General features: G+C 47.1%; 1 protein-coding gene across 1 annotated transcript in view; it reads right to left on the bottom strand.

Moving 5' to 3' along the window:
* Nucleotides 1-18,993, bottom strand: part of LOC112080660 (netrin-G2-like) — a 90,840-nt gene extending 71,847 nt beyond the window's left edge. The window contains exons 1-3 of the mRNA XM_070442655.1: nucleotides 18,838-18,993; nucleotides 12,195-12,382; nucleotides 1,550-1,722 (exon numbers count right to left, since the gene is read on the bottom strand). Of these exons, the coding sequence (XP_070298756.1) occupies nucleotides 1,550-1,722; nucleotides 12,195-12,382; nucleotides 18,838-18,993 (517 nt within the window). The remainder of the gene's footprint in view (nucleotides 1-1,549; nucleotides 1,723-12,194; nucleotides 12,383-18,837) is intronic.
* Nucleotides 18,994-19,969: the final 976 nt, after the last annotated feature.

Below are 19,969 nucleotides of genomic sequence, written 5' to 3'. Positions count from 1 at the left end.
GGGAGGCATAGGCTCTCGCCACCAGGCAAGTGCCAGGGGAGTTGGGCCGCCCCCAGAGTAGGCTTGATCTGCCAGAGAGCTGACAGAAGAGTCCAGGCTGGGAGGCAGGGAGGGCGCTCCGCAGTGGTGGACGGAGGGAGGCAGAGGAGGGGTTGGGGGGGTTATGGCAGGATGGGTGGTGCTGCCTGGCCTAGATTATTATTTTATCATCGCCAGTGCGAGCAACAGTACATTCTCCAACAAGATCCCCCCCCCCCCCCCCCCACACACACACTACACTGCTCTCTGCTCTGAGGTACAGGATCTGGCACCCCTAGTTGTTACGGAACCTATTTGCCAGGATCCAGTACCTCTCGTGGAAATATTTTGTTATGTTTTCCATATTGAATCATAGCCGTGGGATTTGTGCTGCAGTACCTCTGATAAATTGAAATACATTTGTCAAAGTTATAGAAATAGGACTAATGCTCTCTGTTCAGAAATATATTAAATAATTCAGAACACTCCACCAGGAGTTTGCCTATAATTTAGCCATAGAGGATCAATAGTTCCCTTAAGAAAAATTGCCTAGCTGTGAATTGTGTCTATGCCAATCACAAGGTGTCAGGAAAGCGCAGCAAATCTGTCAGTGAACAGCATGCAGCCAAAACAGGCCTTTTGCAATATTTCAAATAAAATCGCGGGAAAACACAGGTTGGAAAGCAAATGTCTTCAGATGAAAAGAGAAGTCTCTAATCTGTCTGTATGCTGCTAAAATATTTGAGCAACATCCAAACAGGCCTAGCGAACAGTAGCCTAGGTACAAAGTAAAACAAGAGAGAGTGCATCGGACATCGCCGGCGAGTGAGCTTTGTTAGAGCTATACTTTCCTCCTCATATTGTACAATGTCTCCACACACCTAGGCCCAGGCTATTAATGGATTCAAGACAAGGTTGTTTTTATTGATTTCAGATTCTCAGTTTGTCAGTGTCAAAGTAGCCTGTCATTTTGATATTGTGTGCAGTCTTAAAAAGACTCTGCTAAGTCTCCAGTCATTTAAAATTATGTACAATTGCATTATTTATCAAATGCGTTTATAAAAGGCCAAACTTTTCCAGGAAACTATAGGCTAACAATGTTCCAGAACCTCAGAGCCCCCCAGGTAACCCTACTCTCGCGCTCACTATTTGTTCCGTCACCTCCCGATTTACAAATTATGCACTGGGTAAGAGAAAAACAACTCTGTCTCTTTATCTCTCATTTCATTCAGGAAATTAGTTGGAGAAGTCTGGGGAACCACATGCATCCTTCACAGATGGTTCAATGAAATATTAATCATCAAAAAGAACATAAGAACATAATATTTTATGTAAAAGATCATAAAAGTTTCCAACATACTGTAAAACTCTCATAATTGAACTAATTGGGACCTGTAAAGAATATAATACAATTCACCTTGTATGAGTGAGCTATGTAAGTGGGTCCTGTTCAAAGCATTCAAGGAATAGAAAATAAATGAATAGAAACAGAATTGAATAGAACTCTACTGTATAAATGGGGGATACGTACAGGTGTTGGGAGATCCGTTGGGTGTGGGCAGGTAGGAGCCAGCTTTCCAGGACTTGGCCTTGAAGCCCTTCTTGCAGCGCTGACAGTCCTGTCCCGTGGTGTTGTGTTCACACTGACACTGGAGGTTCCCCTCTTGCAGCAGGCACAGCGACGAATGCAGGTTACACTTACACCTGAGGACAAGGGACAGGAAGAAGGGTGTGAGAGTGTGTGAAAGGAGTGTGTTTTTTTTCAGACGCTTACGCCAAGAGGTGATGACAAGTGTGTGAAAGGGTAGCAAAGGCACAGGAGTGTGTACTCGCTTAAGCATATTGCAGCGACTTTGACCCAACACCTAGGCACCTTGTCGAGAAGTGCAGGTCCGGGGGGGGGGGGGGGGGGGGGGGCAAAGTTGTCATCAAGGAAAAGGGTGGCTGCTTAGAAGAATCTCAATATGAAATGTATTTTGATTTGTTTAACACTTTTTTTGGTTACTACAGGATTCCATATGTGTTACTTCATAGTGTTGTCTTCACTATTATTCTACAATGTAGAAAATAGTCCAAATAAAGAAAAATCTTAGAATAAGTAGTTGTATGAAAAATGTTGACTGTTACTGTATACTTCCATTCATTTTTTCAAATGGTACCGGGTGACCTTAAGACAAGTCTTGTGAGGCCTGTGGGCGTCCTAGAGCAAAACCTTTCCACAGAGGGGTCATAGTAGTGTGTAGCCCAAACTGTTCGGACGCTACAGACTGAAGTTGGCAGATCAGCTGTACCAACTTCAGATGAGTCCCAAGATGCAGAAATGGAGACCACCATCGTGTTCTTTAGAGTCTCATTTTTCCATAGAGGGGTCATAATCGTTTCTAGGTAAAAACCGTTCGAACGCTACAGACGATTTGTGAGAAGACCGATTTTCGGGATGTCTCGTGGTCTTTTTACGGGGATTTTTTTATTATGCTAATTTGACCAGAACAGCCTATTTGCATGTGAGACCATCCTGGCCTATACCCTGTCTGCCATCTATTCATTGCAGAATGCCATGATTATCTACAGGGCTAACTATAGGCTTCTGCATTTCAGAGGCCAAACACATACTTAGTATTGCTTGTTGTGTTAGGCCTATGATGCAATGGCCCATGGTGTAATATTCAGTATCATCACAAAGTATATTCATAATTTTGCTAAATTTATTGACATTTTTCTAATGAGTAAACACTCTTGAATTCCGATGTTGAAAGCCAATAAAGAAACCAGACTGCAATGAAAGGTTGTTGTCAGTTCGCCTTGTAACATTATGCGGCGGCAAAAAATTCCATCCCACCTGAACAGGTTGAAATTCCACTTTTTGACTTCATAGTGTGGAAATATCATCAAAAAAACTGCCCTTCCCATTTAACTTATCCCAGTCGGAATGAATGCCGTAACTTAACCGTAGAGTTGTTTCTGTGTGGCTAATATGCTTAAATTATCTGGAGTTTATGTGGGAGATGTGTGCCTAAATACAAGATGATGGGAGATTAACTCAGTTTACTTGTCAAAAATAGATGTTTGTCCAAGGATGTCAAGAAATGACGTGAATCTGTGATATCTTGTTGCATTCGTATGTGTGACTAAATGAGCGCCTTTTCCAGATGAGCGGCTGGATTCCAATACGGATTGTTTCCGCTGGAGTGAACAGATATCTGAATGTCTGCATAATATATTCAAAGAATAAGCCCTGTATGCTGGCAAAATGACCACCTCAATCTTCCTCTCTCTCTGTCTGCCAATCTCTTTCTCTCTCTGCATGCTGGGAGTGTTTGGTGCATGCTGGGAATTGTATGAGCGAGTGTTGTCTGGAGTTAGATCGCCAGTTTTTTCTTTCTAGTTTTACTTCTCTTGGTGGTTTTCCTTTTCCTATGCATGATTAAGGTGATTGTTAAATTTTTTTTGTTGTGGTTGAATTAAGTATATTGTTTTTCTTGTTGAAATTGTCCTAGCTTTGGCGGGGATGGCGACCCACATGGAGACGCCGTCCCTGTCACTTCGGCACGGCTTTAGGTGTGTTACTGAAGCTAATGTCACTGTGGAGGAGTTTCTGGTCGCGGTAGGAGAAAAGGTAGGCTATGAGAATGTTGCTTATGCGTGACGGATGAATAAAGCGGTGGTGTTTTTTCTTAAAGAAGAGTGTCTTGTTGATCGGATGGTTGAGCATGGCGTACCTCTTAAAGGTAGGTTTATTCAAGTTACGCCGCTTTTTTCTCCGTCAACAAGGGTAACGATTTCGAATGTACCGCCGTTTATTCCCAATGAGCTATTGGAGCGTGAGTTATTGCGGTTTGGGAAGTTTGCAAGTTCAATTAAGATTGTCCCGTTAGGTTGCAAACACCCGGCTCTGAAACAGGTTATGTCGTTTCGGCGACAGGTGTTTATGTTTTTGGACTCACCGGAGCTGTCTTTGGAGTTATCGTTTAAAGTCAAGTATGACAACAGACTGTATATGGTTTATGCTAGTATGGGTAGTCAACGGTGTTTTGAGTGTGGGGATGTTGGCCATAAGCGAAAAGGGAGAAGGCGGAGGGAGGGGCGCAGGAGGTCCTCGTAACGCCTGGGCCCACTGATGTAAGGAGAGGTGGCCCGACAGTGGTAGAGCAGTCACAAGCACCTGTTGCTGAGGAACAAGAGTTACAACTTGTACCAGAGGGGAATGTTATGGAGCAGAAAAATATTGTTGTAGGAGGTAAGTACGGATCTGGAGAGCAATTTCCTCAGACTGGGGGGGTGCCCAGTACAAGTGATGGGTTACAGGAGGGGGTTCATGTGAAGCTAGTCTCCCAGGTATTGGATGAGATGCCCACTACGAGTAATGGGGTAGAGGAGGGGGTTCAGGTGGGGCTAGTATCCCAGGTAGTGGAGGAGATTCCCGGAACGAGTGATGGGGTGCAAGTGGGGAGTGTTGAGAGGGATGTGGCTGAGGGGAGTCAGATGTGGCCTCAGTTGAGGAGGATCAGGAGAAGGATATGGATATCTCTCTTGATATGATAGCAGCTGGTGATGACTCAATTTACAATCTAGAGGAGGTAAATGCATTCCTGGGTAAGACTTTTGGGAAATCTGTCAAATTGGCAGATTTATTTTATGATGATAAGTTTGTGAGGTCAGCTGTGATGTTACAGAAGACGGTGGGATTAGAACAGTTGAGTGAGAAGAAGAGTTTTCGCTTGAGGAACTGTGTTACTGCTGTCACGGCATCAAAAGGTAGTGGGAAACGTGGTAAGGTTAAGAGAAAGTTAAAACAATGATGATGATCATGCCTCGTAGGGTGTTTTCTTCTCTTTGTCTGGTTTCTCTGTGGTTTCTTCTGCTTTTCCTTTCTCTTTTCTATATGGAGGTACTAAGGGTAGGTTCTCTCAATATTAATGAGGGAAGGGACAGGAATAAGAGGGCTTGGGTATTAGAAGTAATAAAACAGAAAAGGCTTAATGTAGATTTTCTGCAGGAGACCCATAGTGATGAGGCTAATGAGGTTGACTGGGGTATGTGGTGGGAGGGACAGCATATACTCAGTCATGGTATAATTTCAGTGCTGGGGTGGCAATTTTGTTTCCTCAGGCTTAGGGTGACTGTGGTATCTACAACAGAGATTGTCACGGGTCGGGTTTTATTAGTCAAGGCAGATTTTATTTTTTTATGTTTATGCTCCTAATGAGGTTAGAGAGCGTATTGCTGTATTTGGTAAATAAAGGAAACCTTAAGACAGTGTGACCAAGAGGAGTGTATGGTTTTAGGGGGGACTGGAACTGTACTGTGGATTTTACTGTTGACCGCACTGCTGAAGACCTCACCTGCAGTCAGCTACTTGCCTGTCTGGTCTATTAACTTCTTATGGCTGCAGGGGCAGTATTGAGTAGCTTGGATGAAAAGGTCTCAGAGGTGCCCAGAGTAAACTGCCTGCTCCTCAGTCCCAGTTGCTAATATATGCATATTATTATTAGTATTGGATAGAAAACACTCTGAAGTTTCTAAAACTGTTTAAATTATGTCTGTGAGTATAACAGAACTCATATGGCAGGCAAAAACCTGAGAAAAAAATTTACATTTATATTTACATTTAAGTCATTTAGCAGACGCTCTTATCCAGAGCGACTTACAAGTTGGTGCATTCACCTTATGACATCCAGTGGAACAGCCACTTTACAATAGTGCATCTAAATCTTTTAAGGGGGGGGGGGGTGAGAAGGATTACTTTATCCTATCCTAGGTATTCCTTAAAGAGGTGGGGTTTCAGGTGTCTCCGGAAGGTGGTGATTGACTCCGCTGTCCTGGCGTCGTGAGGGAGTTTGTTCCACCATTGGGGGCCAGAGCAGCGAACAGTTTTGACTGGGCTGAGCGGAACTGTACTTCCTCAGTGGTAGGGAGGCGAGCAGGCCAGAGGTGGATGAACGCAGTGCCCTTGTTTGGGTGTAGGGCTGATCAGAGCCTGGAGGTACTGAGGTGCCGTTCCCTCACAGCTCCGTAGGCAAGCACCATGGTCTTGTAGCGGATGCGAGCTTCAACTGGAAGCCAGTGGAGAGAGCGGAGGAGCGGGGTGACGTGAGAGAACTTGGGAAGGTTGAACACCAGACGGGCTGCGGCGTTCTGGATGAGTTGTAGGGGTTTAATGGCACAGGCAGGGAGCCCAGCCAACAGCGAGTTGCAGTAATCCAGACGGGAGATGACAAGTGCTGGATTAGGACCTGCGCCGCTTCCTGTGTGAGGCAGGGTCGTACTCTGCGGATGTTGTAGAGCATGAACCTACAGGAACGGGCCACCGCCTTGATGTAGTTGAGAACGACAGGGTGTTGTCCGGATCACGCCAAGGTTCTTAGCGCTCTGGGAGGAGGACACAATGGAGTTGTCAACCGTGATGGCGAGATCATGGAACGGGCAGTCCTTCCCCGGGAGGAAGAGCAGCTCCGTCTTGCCGAGGTTCAGCTTGAGGTGGTGATCCGTCATCCACACTGATATGTCTGCCAGACATGCAGAGATGCGATTCGCCACCTGGTCATCAGAAGGGGGAGAGAAGATTAGTTTGTGTGTCGTCTGCATAGCAATGATAGGAGAGACCATGTGAGGTTATGACAGAGCCAAGTGACTTGGTGTATAGCGAGAATAGGAGAGGGCCTAGAACAGAGCCCTGGGGGACACCAGTGGTGAGAGCACGTGGTGAGGAGACAGATTCTCGCCACGCCACCTGTAGGAGCGACCTGTCAGGTAGGACGCAATCCAAGCGTGGGCCGCGCCGGAGATGCCCAACTCGGAGAGGGTGGAGAGGAGGATCTGATGGTTCACAGTATCGAAGGCAGCCGATAGGTCTAGAAGGATGAGAGCAGAGGAGAGAGAGTTAGCTTTAGCAGTGCGGAGCGCCTCCGTGATACAGAGAAGAGCAGTCTCAGTTGAATGACTGTCTTGAAACCTGACTGATTTGGATCAAGAAGGTCATTCTGAGAGAGATAGCGGGAGAACTGGCCAAGGACGGCACGTTCAAGAGTTTTGGAGAGAAAAGAAAGAAGGGATACTGGTCTGTAGTTGTTGACATCGGAGGGATCGAGTGTAGGTTTTTCAGAAGGGGTGCAACTCTCGCTCTCTTGAAGACGAAGGACGTAGCCAGCGGTCAGGGATGAGTTGATGAGCGAGGTGAGGTAAGGGAGAAGGTCTCCGGAAATGGTCTGGAGAAGAGAGGAGGGGATAGGGTCAAGCGGGCAGGTTGTTGGGCGGCCGGCCGTCACAAGACGCGAGATTTCATCTGGAGAGAGAGGGGAGAAAGAGGTCAGAGCACAGGGTAGGGCAGTGTGAGCAGAACCAGCGGTGTCGTTTGACTTAGCAAACGAGGATCGGATGTCGTCGACCTTCTTTCAAAATGGTTGACGAAGTCATCTGCAGAGAGGGAGGAGGGGGGGGAGGGGAGGAGGATTCAGGAGGGAGGAGAAGGTGGCAAAGAGCTTCCTAGGTTGAGGCAGATGCTTGGAATTTAGAGTGGTAGAAAGTGCTTTAGCAGCAGAGACAGAAACGGAAAATGTAGAGAGGAGGAGTGAAAGGATGCCAGGTCCGCAGGGAGGAGTTTTCCTCCATTTCCGCTCGGCTGCCCGGAGCCCTGTTCTGTGAGCTCGCAATGAGTCGTCGAGCCACGGAGCGGGAGGGAGGACCGAGACGGCCTGGAGGATAGGGACATAGAGAGTCGAAGATGCAGAAAGGGAGGAGAGGAGGGTTGAGGAGGCAGAATCAGGCGATAGGTTGAGAAGTTTGAGCAGAGGGAAGAGATGATAGGATGGAAGAGGAGGGTAGCGGGAGAGAGAGCGAAGGTTGGGACGGCGCGATACCATCCGAGTAGGGCAGTGTGGGAAGTGTTGACGAGAGCGAGAGGGAAAAGGATACAGGTAGTGTCGGAGACTTGGAGGGGAGTTGCAATGAGGTTAGTGAGAGAACAGCATCTAGTAAAGATGAGGTCGAGCGTATTGCCTGCCTTGTGAGTAGGGGGGAAGGTGAGAGGGTGAGGTCAAAAGAGGAGAGGAGTGGAAAGAAGGAGGCAGAGAGGAATGAGTCAAGGTAGACGTGGGGAGGTTAAAGTCGCCCAGACTGTGAGAGGTGAGCCGTCCTCAGGAAAGGAGCTAATCAAGGCATCGAGCTCATTGATGAACTCTCCGAGGAACCTGGAGGGCGATAAATGATAAGGATGTTAAGCTTGAAAGGGCTGGTAACTGTGACAGCATGGAATTCAAAGGAGGCGATAGACAGATGGGTAAGGGAGAAAGAGAGAATGACCACTTGGGAGAGATGAGGATCCCGGTGCCCACCACCCGCTGACCAGAAGCTCTCGGGGTGTGCGAGAACACGTGGGCGGACGAAGAGAGAGCAGTAGGAGTAGCAGTGTTATCTGTGGTGATCCATGTTTCCGTCAGTGCCAAGAAGTCGAGGGACTGGAGGGAGGCATAGGCTGAGATGAACTCTGCCTTGTTGGCCGCAGATCGGCAGTTCCAGAGGCTACCGGAGACCTGGAACTCCACGTGGGTCGTGCGCGCTGGGACCACCAGATTAGGGTGGCCGATGCCACGCGGTGTGGAGCGTTTGTATGGTCTGTGCAGAGAGGAGAGAACAGGGATAGACAGACACATAGTTGACAGGCTACAGAAGAGACTACGCTAATGCAAAGGAGATTGGAGTGGCAAGTGGACAACGCGTCTCGAATGTTCAGAAAGTTAAGCTTACGTAGCAAGAATCCTATTGACTAAAATGATTAAGATGATACAGTACAGTACTGCTGAAGTAGGCTAGCTGGCAGTGGCTGCGTTGTTGACTTTGTAGGCTAGCTGGCAGTTGTTGACTTTGTAGGCTAGCTGGCAGTGGCTGCGTTGTTGACACTACACTAATCAAGTCGTTCCGTTGAGTGTAATAGTATCTACAGTGCTGCTATTCGGGGGCTAGCTGGCTAGCTAGCAGTGTTGATTACGTTACGTTGCGTTAAAAGAACGACAATAGCTGGCTAGCTAACCTAGAAAATCGCTCTAGACTACACAATTATCTTTGATACAAAGACGGCTATGTAGCTAGCTATGTAGCTAGCTACGATCAAACAAATCAAACCGTTGTACTGTAATGAAATGAAATGAAAATGTGATACTACCTGTGGAGCGAAGCGGAATGCGACCGGGTTGTTGAGTGCGGAAGTTCTATTCGGTAGACGTTGGCTAGCTGTTGGCTAGCTAGCAGTGTCTCCTACGTTAAGGACGACAAATAGCTGGCTAGCTAACCTCGGTAGATTAAGATAATCACTCTAAAACTACACACTCTAAACTACACAATTATCTTGGATACGAAGACAGCAAAGACAACTATGTAGCTAGCTAACACTACACTAATCAAGTCGTTCAGTTGGGTGTAATAGTTGCTACAGTGCTGCTATTCGGTAGACGGTGGACGTTTGCTAGCTGGCTAGCTGGCTAGCTGCTGGGCAGATAGCAGTGTAGACTGCGTTAGGACGACGAAATACGATAATTACGCAATTATCTTTGATACAAAGACGGCTATGTAGCTAGCTAAGAAGAAATTGCTAAGATTAGACAAATCAAATCGTTGTACTATAATGAAATGTAATGAAATGTAATGAAAAGTTATACTACCTGCGGACCAAAGTGCGAATGCGACCGCTCGCTCCAACCCGGAAGATGAATGAATGAACTCGAGAACAAGAAGCTGATATTTGCATGCAAAGAAAATTATTCACATTTATGTTTAAGTTGTTCTATCCCTTTACTGTGCTTATTACACACGTATGAATTACAATATTGCCAGCAGCATACCACCCTGCATACCACTGCTGGCTTGCTTCTGAAGCTAAAATCCAACCAGGAAGTGGGAAATCTGAGGTTTGTAGGTTTTCAACTCATCGCCTATCAAATACACAGTGGGAAATGGTTCAGTTTGCACTTCCTACGGTTTCCACTAGATGTCAACAGTCTTTAGAACCTTGTCTGATGCTTCTACTGTGAAGTGGGGCCGAAGGATAGGGGAATGAGTAATGTCTGCCATGAGCTGACCATGCTCTGACCATGCGCGTTCACATGAGACGGAGCTCTGTTCCATCGCACTTCTGAAGACAATGGAATTCTCCGGTTGGAACATTATTGAAGATTTATGTTAAAAATATCCTAAAGATTGATTCAATACATCGTTTGACATGTTTCTACTGACTGTTACGGAGCTTTTAGATATTTCGTCTGCTTTTAGTGAATGCACTTCGTGACTTTGGATTTGTTTACCAAACGCGCTAACAAAAGTAGCTATATGGCCATAAATGATGGACATTACCGAACAAAACAAACATTTCTTGTGGAAGTGGGAGTCCTGGGAGTGCATTTCGACGAAGATCAGCAAAGGGAAGTGAAGATATATAATGCTATTTATGACTTTTGTTGACTCCACAATTTGGCGGGTAACTGGCTTCCTTTTGTGGCTGAACGCTGTTCTCAGATTATTGAATATTGTGCTATTGCCGTAAAGCTTTTTTGAAATCTGACACAGCGGTTACATTAAGAACAAGTTTATCTTTAATTCTATGTAAAAACATGTATCTTTAATCAAAATTTATGATTAGTATTTCTGTTATTTGATGTGGCTCTCTGCAATTTCTCCGGATATTTTGGAGGCATTTCTGAACATGGCGCCAATGTGGCATTTCTGAACATGGCGCCAATGGGATTTGTCTCTTCTAAAAAATTGCCTACCTGTTGCATTGCTGTGTGCAGAATATAAAATTGTATATAAATGTCTCTCAAACAGGTTGAAAGAGTATCTGGGGCTGTTGTTCCACAAGGACCAGTCTTACTGTGTACCTGACCGCTCTATTGTTTATAACTTGTTTTTAATAAGAGATGTTTTAAAAATGTGTAAACTGTCTGATGTGAATGTGGGTTTACTTTCTTTGGATCAGGAAAAGGCCTTTGACCGTGTGGACCACCAATACTTGTTCAAAACAATGAAAGCCTTTGGGTTTGGGGATGCTTTTTTGTCTTGCATGAGTTGACTGTATGCTGGGGCCTCATGTATGATGAAGGTGAGGGGTGGTTTAAGTTGCCACAACCCTGTTCAAAGGGGTATCAGGCAGGGATGCCCAATTTCAGGGCAGTTATTTTGTCTGGCAATTGAATCAATGCTTTGTTTTTTAAGAGTGAGGCTTACTGGTTTCTCTGTGCCAAGAGTAATGATAGCACTGTCTGCGTATGCAGATGACGTGACAGTTTATATTACAGGGGCTGAGGTTGTTAAGGTTCTCTCAAATGCTCTAAAGGTGTATGAGGGGGCCTCCTCAGCAAGAGTCATTTGGGAAAAAGCGAGTCGTTGTGGGCAGGTCTGCTTCAGACGGGGTCCGCTCCATGGTTACCAGGGGGGCTTCAGTGGGGCAGAGATGGGATGAAGACTTTGGGGGGTTTTCTAGGCTCCAATGTCTTTCAGAAAAATAACTGGGAGGGTGTAGTAGGGAAAGTGTGTGCCAGATTGTCAAGGTGGAAATGGGTGTTACCCCAGCTGTCTTATAGAGGAAGGGTTCTGGTTGCCAAAAATCTAGCTGTCTCTACCCTGTGGCACAGACTAATGATTTTACGGCCACCGGGGTGTCTGATACAAGAACTTCAGAGGACCCGTGTCAATGTATTTTGGTCTGGACAACATTGGATTAAAGCTGCGGCCCTGTGCCTGCCACTGCACGAGGGTGGACATTTCTTCCAGGATCATGGCTTTCCGGCCTCAAGCAGCCCAGAGACTCTTGTACAGTGACTGTTCTAGCTGGGTCGACACAGCCTACACATTGATGAGGAGAGCGGGCTGTTTGGGCTTAGACAAGCATATTTTCCTCTTAAAGCTAGAGGGGGGTGATTTGTCTGGCTTGACTCCATTTTATGAGTCTGTTATGCAGGCTTGGATAGTTCTTGTCAAGTCCCGTAAGGCCGGCACGCCACCAGGGATGTGGCTTTTTGAAGAGCCTATTTTTTTTACAACACTGCCATCCAGTCCTGTGCTATGGGTTCAGCCAGCCTACGTTCATGCCTGCAGGTGTGGGGTGTACCAAGCTGGGTCATCTGATGCGGAGCAGGAGCAGATCGTTGGAGGAGCTGGGAGAAAGAGCGGGATCTGATCATCTCGCCTACTGAGGAAGGTCGTAGCTGATGTCTTCAATTCCTTGCCAGTACTTCATCGGCAGTATGTGATTGACACTTCCAATTCTGATCGGTGAACGGAGGGTCTGGATTATGTGTTCCCTGCGCTGAATGTTAGTGCTGCGGCGGGGGCATTCGAGGAGGACGTGGGGATGCTGATTTTCATCCATACCCCGGAGCTGGGGGAGTTCAAGGCGGTGGGAAAGAAGGCCATGTACATAATGTGTAAAAGTGTCCCGTGCTTCTACCCTTTGAAGGGGTAAAATCGACGAGGTGGGTGGGGGTGTTTGGTCCAGGTGCCTCCCCAAAAGGCTGTTGGCGGTCTGTATACAAATTGCCTATTGAAAAGAGGACAGCTGACCTCCAGTGGAGGATGAAACATGGAGCCATAGCCACCAATATGCATCTGGTACACCTGGATCCTACTGTTGGGAAAGGGTGTCCATTCTGTGCACATCTGTTCTTACAGTGTCCCAGGTTGGTCAGGATGATTGACCTGATCACTAGCTGGTTTTCAGCTCTGTTTATATTTGGTTTATATTATATACAGTTTATATTTGGGCTACAGTATAGGTTTAGTCGAAGGGGTGTAGTTATTTTGCTTAATTTTGTGTCAGGGTTAGCTAAATTAGCAATATGGAAGACACGAAAGAACAGTATTCGGGGACAGGGGTCTGTGGATGTGGTGGGAATGATGGAGGGGATGTTTGCAGCAAGACTGAGTGTTGAGTTTGCCTATTACAAAATGGTTAAAAATATTGATCTGTTTATGAGTATATCGGGTATTCAGAGGCTGTTGTGTTTAGTTACTGTGGAGGAAGATTTGGTGTTGTGTTTTTAATTGATGTGTAACCATGGTTTTGTATGAGTGTTTATCGTGTTGTGGGTTCCCAGACGCAATAAAGGTTATTTAAAACTCAATCTCTCTTTCTCAATCTCCTCTCACTCTCTCACCAGCTCTCTCCTCCACTGCATAATCTTCATTCATTTTGTTTGATGATAGCACCGAGCTCCACTACGTAGTGGAGGAACGCACACTAATGCCCTGGACCAGCACGAAAAAGCACCATGATAATGCCCTGGAACAGAGCTACAGTTGAAGTCGGAAGTTTACATGCATTCAGTTTACATACATCATTAAAACTCATTTTTCAACCACTCCACAAATGTCTTGTTAACAAACTATAGTTTTGGCAAGCCGTTAAAGGACATCTACTTTGTGCATGACAAAAGTCATTTTTACAACAATTGTTTACAGACAGATTATTTCACTTATAATTAATTCACTGTATCACAATTCCAGTGGGTCAGAGGTTTACATACACAAAGTTGACTGTGCCTTTAAACAGCTTGGGAAATTCCAGAAAATTATGGCATGGCTTTTGAAGCTTCTGATAGGCTAACTGACATAATTTCAGTCAATTGGATGTGTACCTGTGGATGTATTTCAAGGCCTACCTTCAAACTCAGTGCCTCTTTGCTTGACATCATGGGAAAATCAAAAGAAATCAGACCTCAGAAAAAAATTGTAGACCTCCACAAGTCTGGTTCATCCTTGGGAGCAATTTCCAAACGCCTAAAGGTACCACGTTCATCTGTACAAACAATAGTACGCAAGTATAAACACCATGGGACCACGCAGCCATCATACCGCTAAGGAAGGAGATTTGTTCTGTCTCCTAGAGATGAACGTACTTTGGAGCGAATCAATCCCAGAACAATAGCAAAGGACCTTGTGAAAATGCTGGAGGAAACAGGTACAAAAGAATCTATATCCACAGTAAAACAAGTCCTATATCGACATAAGCTGAAAGGCTGCTCAGCAAGGAAGAAGCCACCGCTCCAAAACCGCCATTAAAAAGCCAGACTACGGTTTGCAACTGTACATGAAGAAATGTCCTCTGGTCTGATGAAACAAAAATATAACTATTTGGCCATAATGACCATCTTTATGTTTGAAGGAAAAAAGGGGATGCTTGCAAGCCGAAGAACACCATCCCAACCTTGAAGCACAGCGGTGGCAGCATCATGTTGTGTGGGTGTTTTGCTGCAGGAGGGTCTGGTGCACTTCACAAAATAGATGGCATCATGAGGGAGGAAACGTATGTGGGTATATTGAAGCAACATCTCAAGACATCAGTCAGGAAATTAAAGCTTGGTCGCAAATGGGTCTTCCAAATGGACAATGACCCCAAGCATACTTCCAAAGTTGTGGAAAAAAGGCTTAAGGACAACAAAGTCAAGGTATTGGAGTGGCCATCACAAAGCCCTGACCTCAATCCTATAGAAAATTTGTGGGCAGAACTGAAAAAGCGTGTGCGAGCAAGGAGGCCTACAAACCTGACTCAGTTACACCAGCTCTATCAGGAGGAATGGGCCAAAATTCACCCAACTTATTGTGGGAAGCTTGTGGAAGGCTACCCGAAACGTTTGACCCATGCGTAACAATTTAAAGGCAATGCAACCAAATATTAATTGAGTATATGTAAACTTATGTCCAACTGGGAATGTGATGAAAGAAATAAAAGCTGAAATAAATAATTCTCTCTACTATTATTTCACATTCTTAAAATAAAGTGTTGATCCTAACTGACCTAAGACAGGGAATTTTTACAAGGATTAAATGTCAGGAAATGTGAAAAAACTGAGTTTAAATGTATTTGGCTAAGGTGTATTAAAACTTCCGACTTCAACAGTATATAGCATCATGATACCGCCCTGGACCAGAGCTATATAGCACCACGACGCATTGTCAATGCAGTACCGCAGTAGAGTAAACAGTGTGGTAATACTAGTCATTAACATAGCATAGTTGAGTTTTGCCAATTCCATTGTCAGTAGACAGTTTCACATTGACAGAAACTTCCCTCTGATCAAATTGAGAAGTTGGCAGGGAGACGCCACACTCCATCCACACGTCCACTTAGTAAAACAAACACTCACAGACACACACACATGAACACACACTAAGTCCACTTAGACAGGGGAAATTGCACTCTTTCTATGGGGGCAGGTTTGCTGCATTCCCCTATGACTCCATGACATTCTCTATCTATCTATCTCTCTCTCGCTCTCACACACACATGTATGCACGCACGCACACACACCTGCTTCCCCAACTCCTGACACTCACCTTCTCATCTCCACTATTGCACAACTTTTGTTTTTCCGGATGAGTGACGGTGACACTGAGGGTTTTGAAGAGTGTGTGTCTCTCTCTCTTCTGCTCTCCTGCTGAGGACAGCTTGTGGTGGGATTTCTCAGTCTCTCTACTTTACAGTCCCTCCGCAGACAAATAATACATGGGCCACAATCATATGTTAATGTGCAAGATGTCTAACTCCTGTATATCCCCCACTGCAAAGTCATCAACGTGAAGTAAGTGGAGCGGAGAAGGAGAGAGCTCTTAATCAAGGGACGTGAAGATAAGACAGCAGGATTCATCACACAGAAAGAGAGAGAGAGATATGCAAACGCATCCCTCTGTCCACTAGTTAGTAGCCCCACTCGCGCAGATGGACAGAGACGGTGGGCTGTCTGTCTTTGTGCCTGCCTGTCTGTTTGTATGGTCTGAATTAAGTTGTTCACCTGTCTATCTCCCTCCCTGGCAGTAACGTACAATGTGTGCTCCCCCTGTGTGAGAGAGACCTGTGTGTGTGTGTGTGTGTGTGTGTGTGTGCATGTGTTTGTGTGTGCGTGCACGTGTTTGTGTGTGACGCGGGGAGGAAAGCCAGTTGGAGAGATGCAGCAATTAGGGGAATAAATACGAATAAAACATAAACAAACATCAAGGGAGCGTTGTAGCAGAGGGAAGAAGCGAGGGAAGGATAGAGAAGAGGAGGAGAGAAAGACTGGGGAAGCAGCCGTTAATAGGCCTTTAACTCTCTGTCTTTAACGCCTGTTCCTTCCTCTCTCTCTCGCTCTCTCTTTCTCTCTCCAGGGACTCAACCATCACTCCCTCTCCCTTTCCCTTGATCATTCTCTCTCTATCGCTGGCCCAATAGTTCCCTCTTTCCTGGTGTGGAACTCTTCTCTCTTCTCATTTAGCAGTGACACCTGAATCTTTCCTGCGCATCCTACTCTTGCCTCTCTGTATTCCACTTTCCATGTCTCTCTCCTCTCTCTCTCCTCTCTCTCCTCTCTCTCCTCTCTCTCTCTCTCTCTCTCTCCTCTCTCTCTCTCTCCTCGGCTCATTCGTCTCTGCTCTCATCTCTTCTCCTCAGTGTCTACTGCGTCAGTCTCCTCGGTTGTCTGTCTCTCTCTCTCGTACCCAAATGGACCCATACAGTGTAAAGTTATTGGGTTGTGGGGCAGGGGGAGGATGTGAGAATCCGTTCCTCTGAGATGAAGGGATGATGTAGGATAAGAGGAGGGTTTCTATTTTGCTATAAGGGGGGTCAAAGCACTGCCATTGACTTGCTCCCTGACTGCAGGGGAACACCAGGAAGGACTGTCCGCATGGATGCTTCTCTAACTGGGATGGCAGACCACCAGCAGGGGAGATCTACCTCCTGTTCTTTTCTCTCTTTATTAGTCTGTTTTTTCTCTCAATGTAATTCAAGGGGCTTTATTGGCAGGGAAACTATTGTTTATATTGCCAAAGCAAGTGAATGGAGAAAAAAAAGGTGAAATAAACAATAAAAAGTTAACCGTAAATATTACACTCACGCAAGTTCAAAAGAATAAAGACATTTCAAATGTATGTTTATTGTCACACCCTGGCCTTAGTTATCTTTTGTGTTCTATATTATTTTAGTCAGGTCAGGGTGTGACATCATGATATGTGTTTTTTGGTATTGTCTGGAGGTTCAGGGTGTCAACTCATTCACACGGAGGGCCTAGTTGTCTGGGGTTTTTGGTTTTTCTTCTTTTCAATAAAGCCCTAGACAAGCCAGGTGTGGGAGTTACCTACTATTGTGCTGTTAATTCATCATCAAGTAAGGAAAGACGAAAACCGCAGACACTCGGCCCCCGTGGAATGAGTTTTGACACCTGTGGTCTAGGGGTTGTATGGTTTAGAGGGTAAGGAGTATAGATGGGTTTAGTGTTGTGTGTAGTTGTCAGGAAGAAGTCTATGTTGCCTTGAATGGGTTCCCAATTAGAGGACAGCTGGTTAACTGTTGTCTCTGATTGGGGCCAATTTAACGACAGCCATAGGCTTTTAAGCTGTTGTGGGTCATTTGTATATGTTAGTCTATGTCGAAGTAAGTAGTTGGTGTGCACTTGCGTTTGTAGTTTCACGGTCGTTTGGTTTGTTTTGTTAGTTTGAATAAGTGTTTCGTGTTCGTCTTCAATATAATAAAAAAGATTGTATTTCATATCATGCCTGCGCCTTGGTCCCTCTCACTCAATATCAAGACGATCGGGACAGAATGACCAAACCACGGATTCAAGCAGCAATGACAAGCCGGCAACAGGATGCAAGGCATCAAGGATTCATGGACATGGGAGGAGATATTAGAATGGAAAGGGACCTTGTGGGGCACAACGGGGAATATCGCCTCCCTCGTGAAGAGTGAGGCAGCGAAAGCCGAGCAGAGGGCGATATGAGGAGGCAAGCACGGAGGCAACGCCTGGAGCACCGTGGAGTACTGCCCACCAAGTTAATTTTCGTGATGGGGGGGCGTAAGAGGGTCCTGTTGGGCCGCAGGGCTAGGTAGGCAGACCTGCGCCACACCTCTCCCATGGCTAACGTGGAGAGCGGTCGCAGACGGGCGGACAATTTGTGTTTAACGCAAATAGACGCGCACGGGGTTCTCTGATACGTGTTCATCAGCTCTCGGGTCGCGGTTATTCTCCATCCCTCCGCATCTGGTAGGGCTAGCAATTGGTGCAGTTGAGCCGAATGTCTATGAGCGGCTCCTACATATTGCCAACCATGACGTCTCCTCGGTGCCGGGCTTCCATGGTCACCAAGCCAGCTGTCGATACGTGCTCATCGTTCAGGTATCGCCTACATTCAGCCCGGATTACTCGGTCCTAGAGGGGTTATTCCATCCTCGCCGCACTGGTCGGGCGTCGGGATGCAGGTTCCACAGTGTACGAGTGTTGGGCATTGGCTCGGTGTTGGCAAGGTGAACCAGTCACGCCCTGCATCGGTCCGAGTATATATTCGCGCGCCAGCCATAGGCCCCGCCGCCAGTCCAGTACCACAGTGCTCTTACTCACACGTTACTATGTCCTATGAGTGGCGTGTCATAGCACCTAGCCTTTACGCACATGAACTAAACTACGCCCAAGACCATCCTTGTGTGTACCGCCAGGTCCTGTGGTCCTGACATTATGAACTAAGATCACCACGCCGACTCAGCCCTGAGTATGCGTGTCCACAGTCCCGGTACAACCAAGTATCCGGCACCACACCGCAACTAAGCTCTAAATTGTGCGGACATCCCTAGATACAGGTATCGCACACGTATGGCCCCAATCAGTCTTTCCATTCTAGCCCAGCACTAACCTGAACTAGGTATTTGGGGTCTGTAATTTCAAAAGCCCGGGTGACATACCACGGTATACGCTGCTCCATGAGGCACATCAGCCTACCAGGTCAGCTACCATTTTTCTAGCTCCAGACCGCACCAAGAGTCACCAATCCGAGTCCCCTCTAGCCTCGAACGCACTATCCGTCTATGACAGCGCCTCTCATTCCTCCGCGGTCGCTCTTGCGCCAGGCGCCAATTTGGCCCATCCGTCTGCCCAGCCCCGCCTCTGAGCCATCGCGTCCTGCCAGCGGCATCTGAGCCATCCGTCTGCCCAGCGCCATCTGAGCCATCCGTCTCCCCAGCGCCATCCTGAGCGCATCCGTCTCCCCAGCGCGTCTGAGCCATCCGTCTGTCCCGAGCCATTAGAGCGCCGTCTGTCCCGACCCGTCAGAGCCGCCCGTCTGTCCACCCCGTCAGAGCGTTAGTCAGTCAGGAGCCGCTAGAGCCATTCGTCAGTCAGGATCTGCCAGAGCCGCCAACCAGACAGGATCTGCCAGAGCCGCCAAACACACAGGATCTGCCAGAGCCGCCAACCAGACAGGATCTGCCAGAGCCGCCAACCAGACAGGATCTGCCAGAGCCGTCAGCCAGACAGGATCTGGCCAGATCCGTCAGCCAGCCATTGAGCAGCCAGATCGTCAGCCAGCCATGAGCAGCCAGATCCGTCAGCCAGCCATGAGCAGCCAGATCCGTCGCCAGCCATGAGCACCAGATCGTCAGCCAGCCATGAGCAGCCGATCCGTCAGCCAGCCATGAGCAGCCAGATCCGTCAGCCAGTCTATGAGCCGTCCAGCCAGGAATCCGCCAGAGCCGTCCAGCAGGATCCGCCAGAGCCGTCCGGCAGATCCGCCAGAGCCGTTCAGCCAGGATCGCGCCAGCCAGCCAGGATCCGCCAGAGCCAGCCAGCCAGGATCCGTCCATTCAGTACGGTGCTGCCCTTATCCTGGTGCTGCCCCTTATCCTGGTGCTGCCCCTTTATCCTGGTTGCTGCCCTTATCCCTGGTGGCTGCCTTAGTCCTGGTGCTGCCCTTATCCTAGTCCGGTGCTGCCCCTTATCCGGTGGCTTGCCCTTATTCAGTGGGTTAAGTAACGGGTATTGACTATGGTGGGGTGGGGGACACGCCGTGGCCAGAGCCGCCACCGTGTGGACAGACGCCACAGACCTCCCTAGACTTGATCTGGTGCGCCCGGAGTTCGGCACCTTAATGGGGGGGGTTTATGTCACACCCTGGCCCTTAGTTTCTTTTGTGTTCATTATTATTTTAGTCAGGTAGGGTGGTGCCA

This window comes from Salvelinus sp. IW2-2015, unplaced genomic scaffold, assembly GCF_002910315.2.
Source record: "Salvelinus sp. IW2-2015 unplaced genomic scaffold, ASM291031v2 Un_scaffold16416, whole genome shotgun sequence".
NCBI lineage: Eukaryota > Metazoa > Chordata > Actinopteri > Salmoniformes > Salmonidae > Salvelinus > Salvelinus sp. IW2-2015.
Note: the sequence above shows the minus strand (reverse complement) of the source record. Positions and strands in the feature narration are given on the sequence as shown.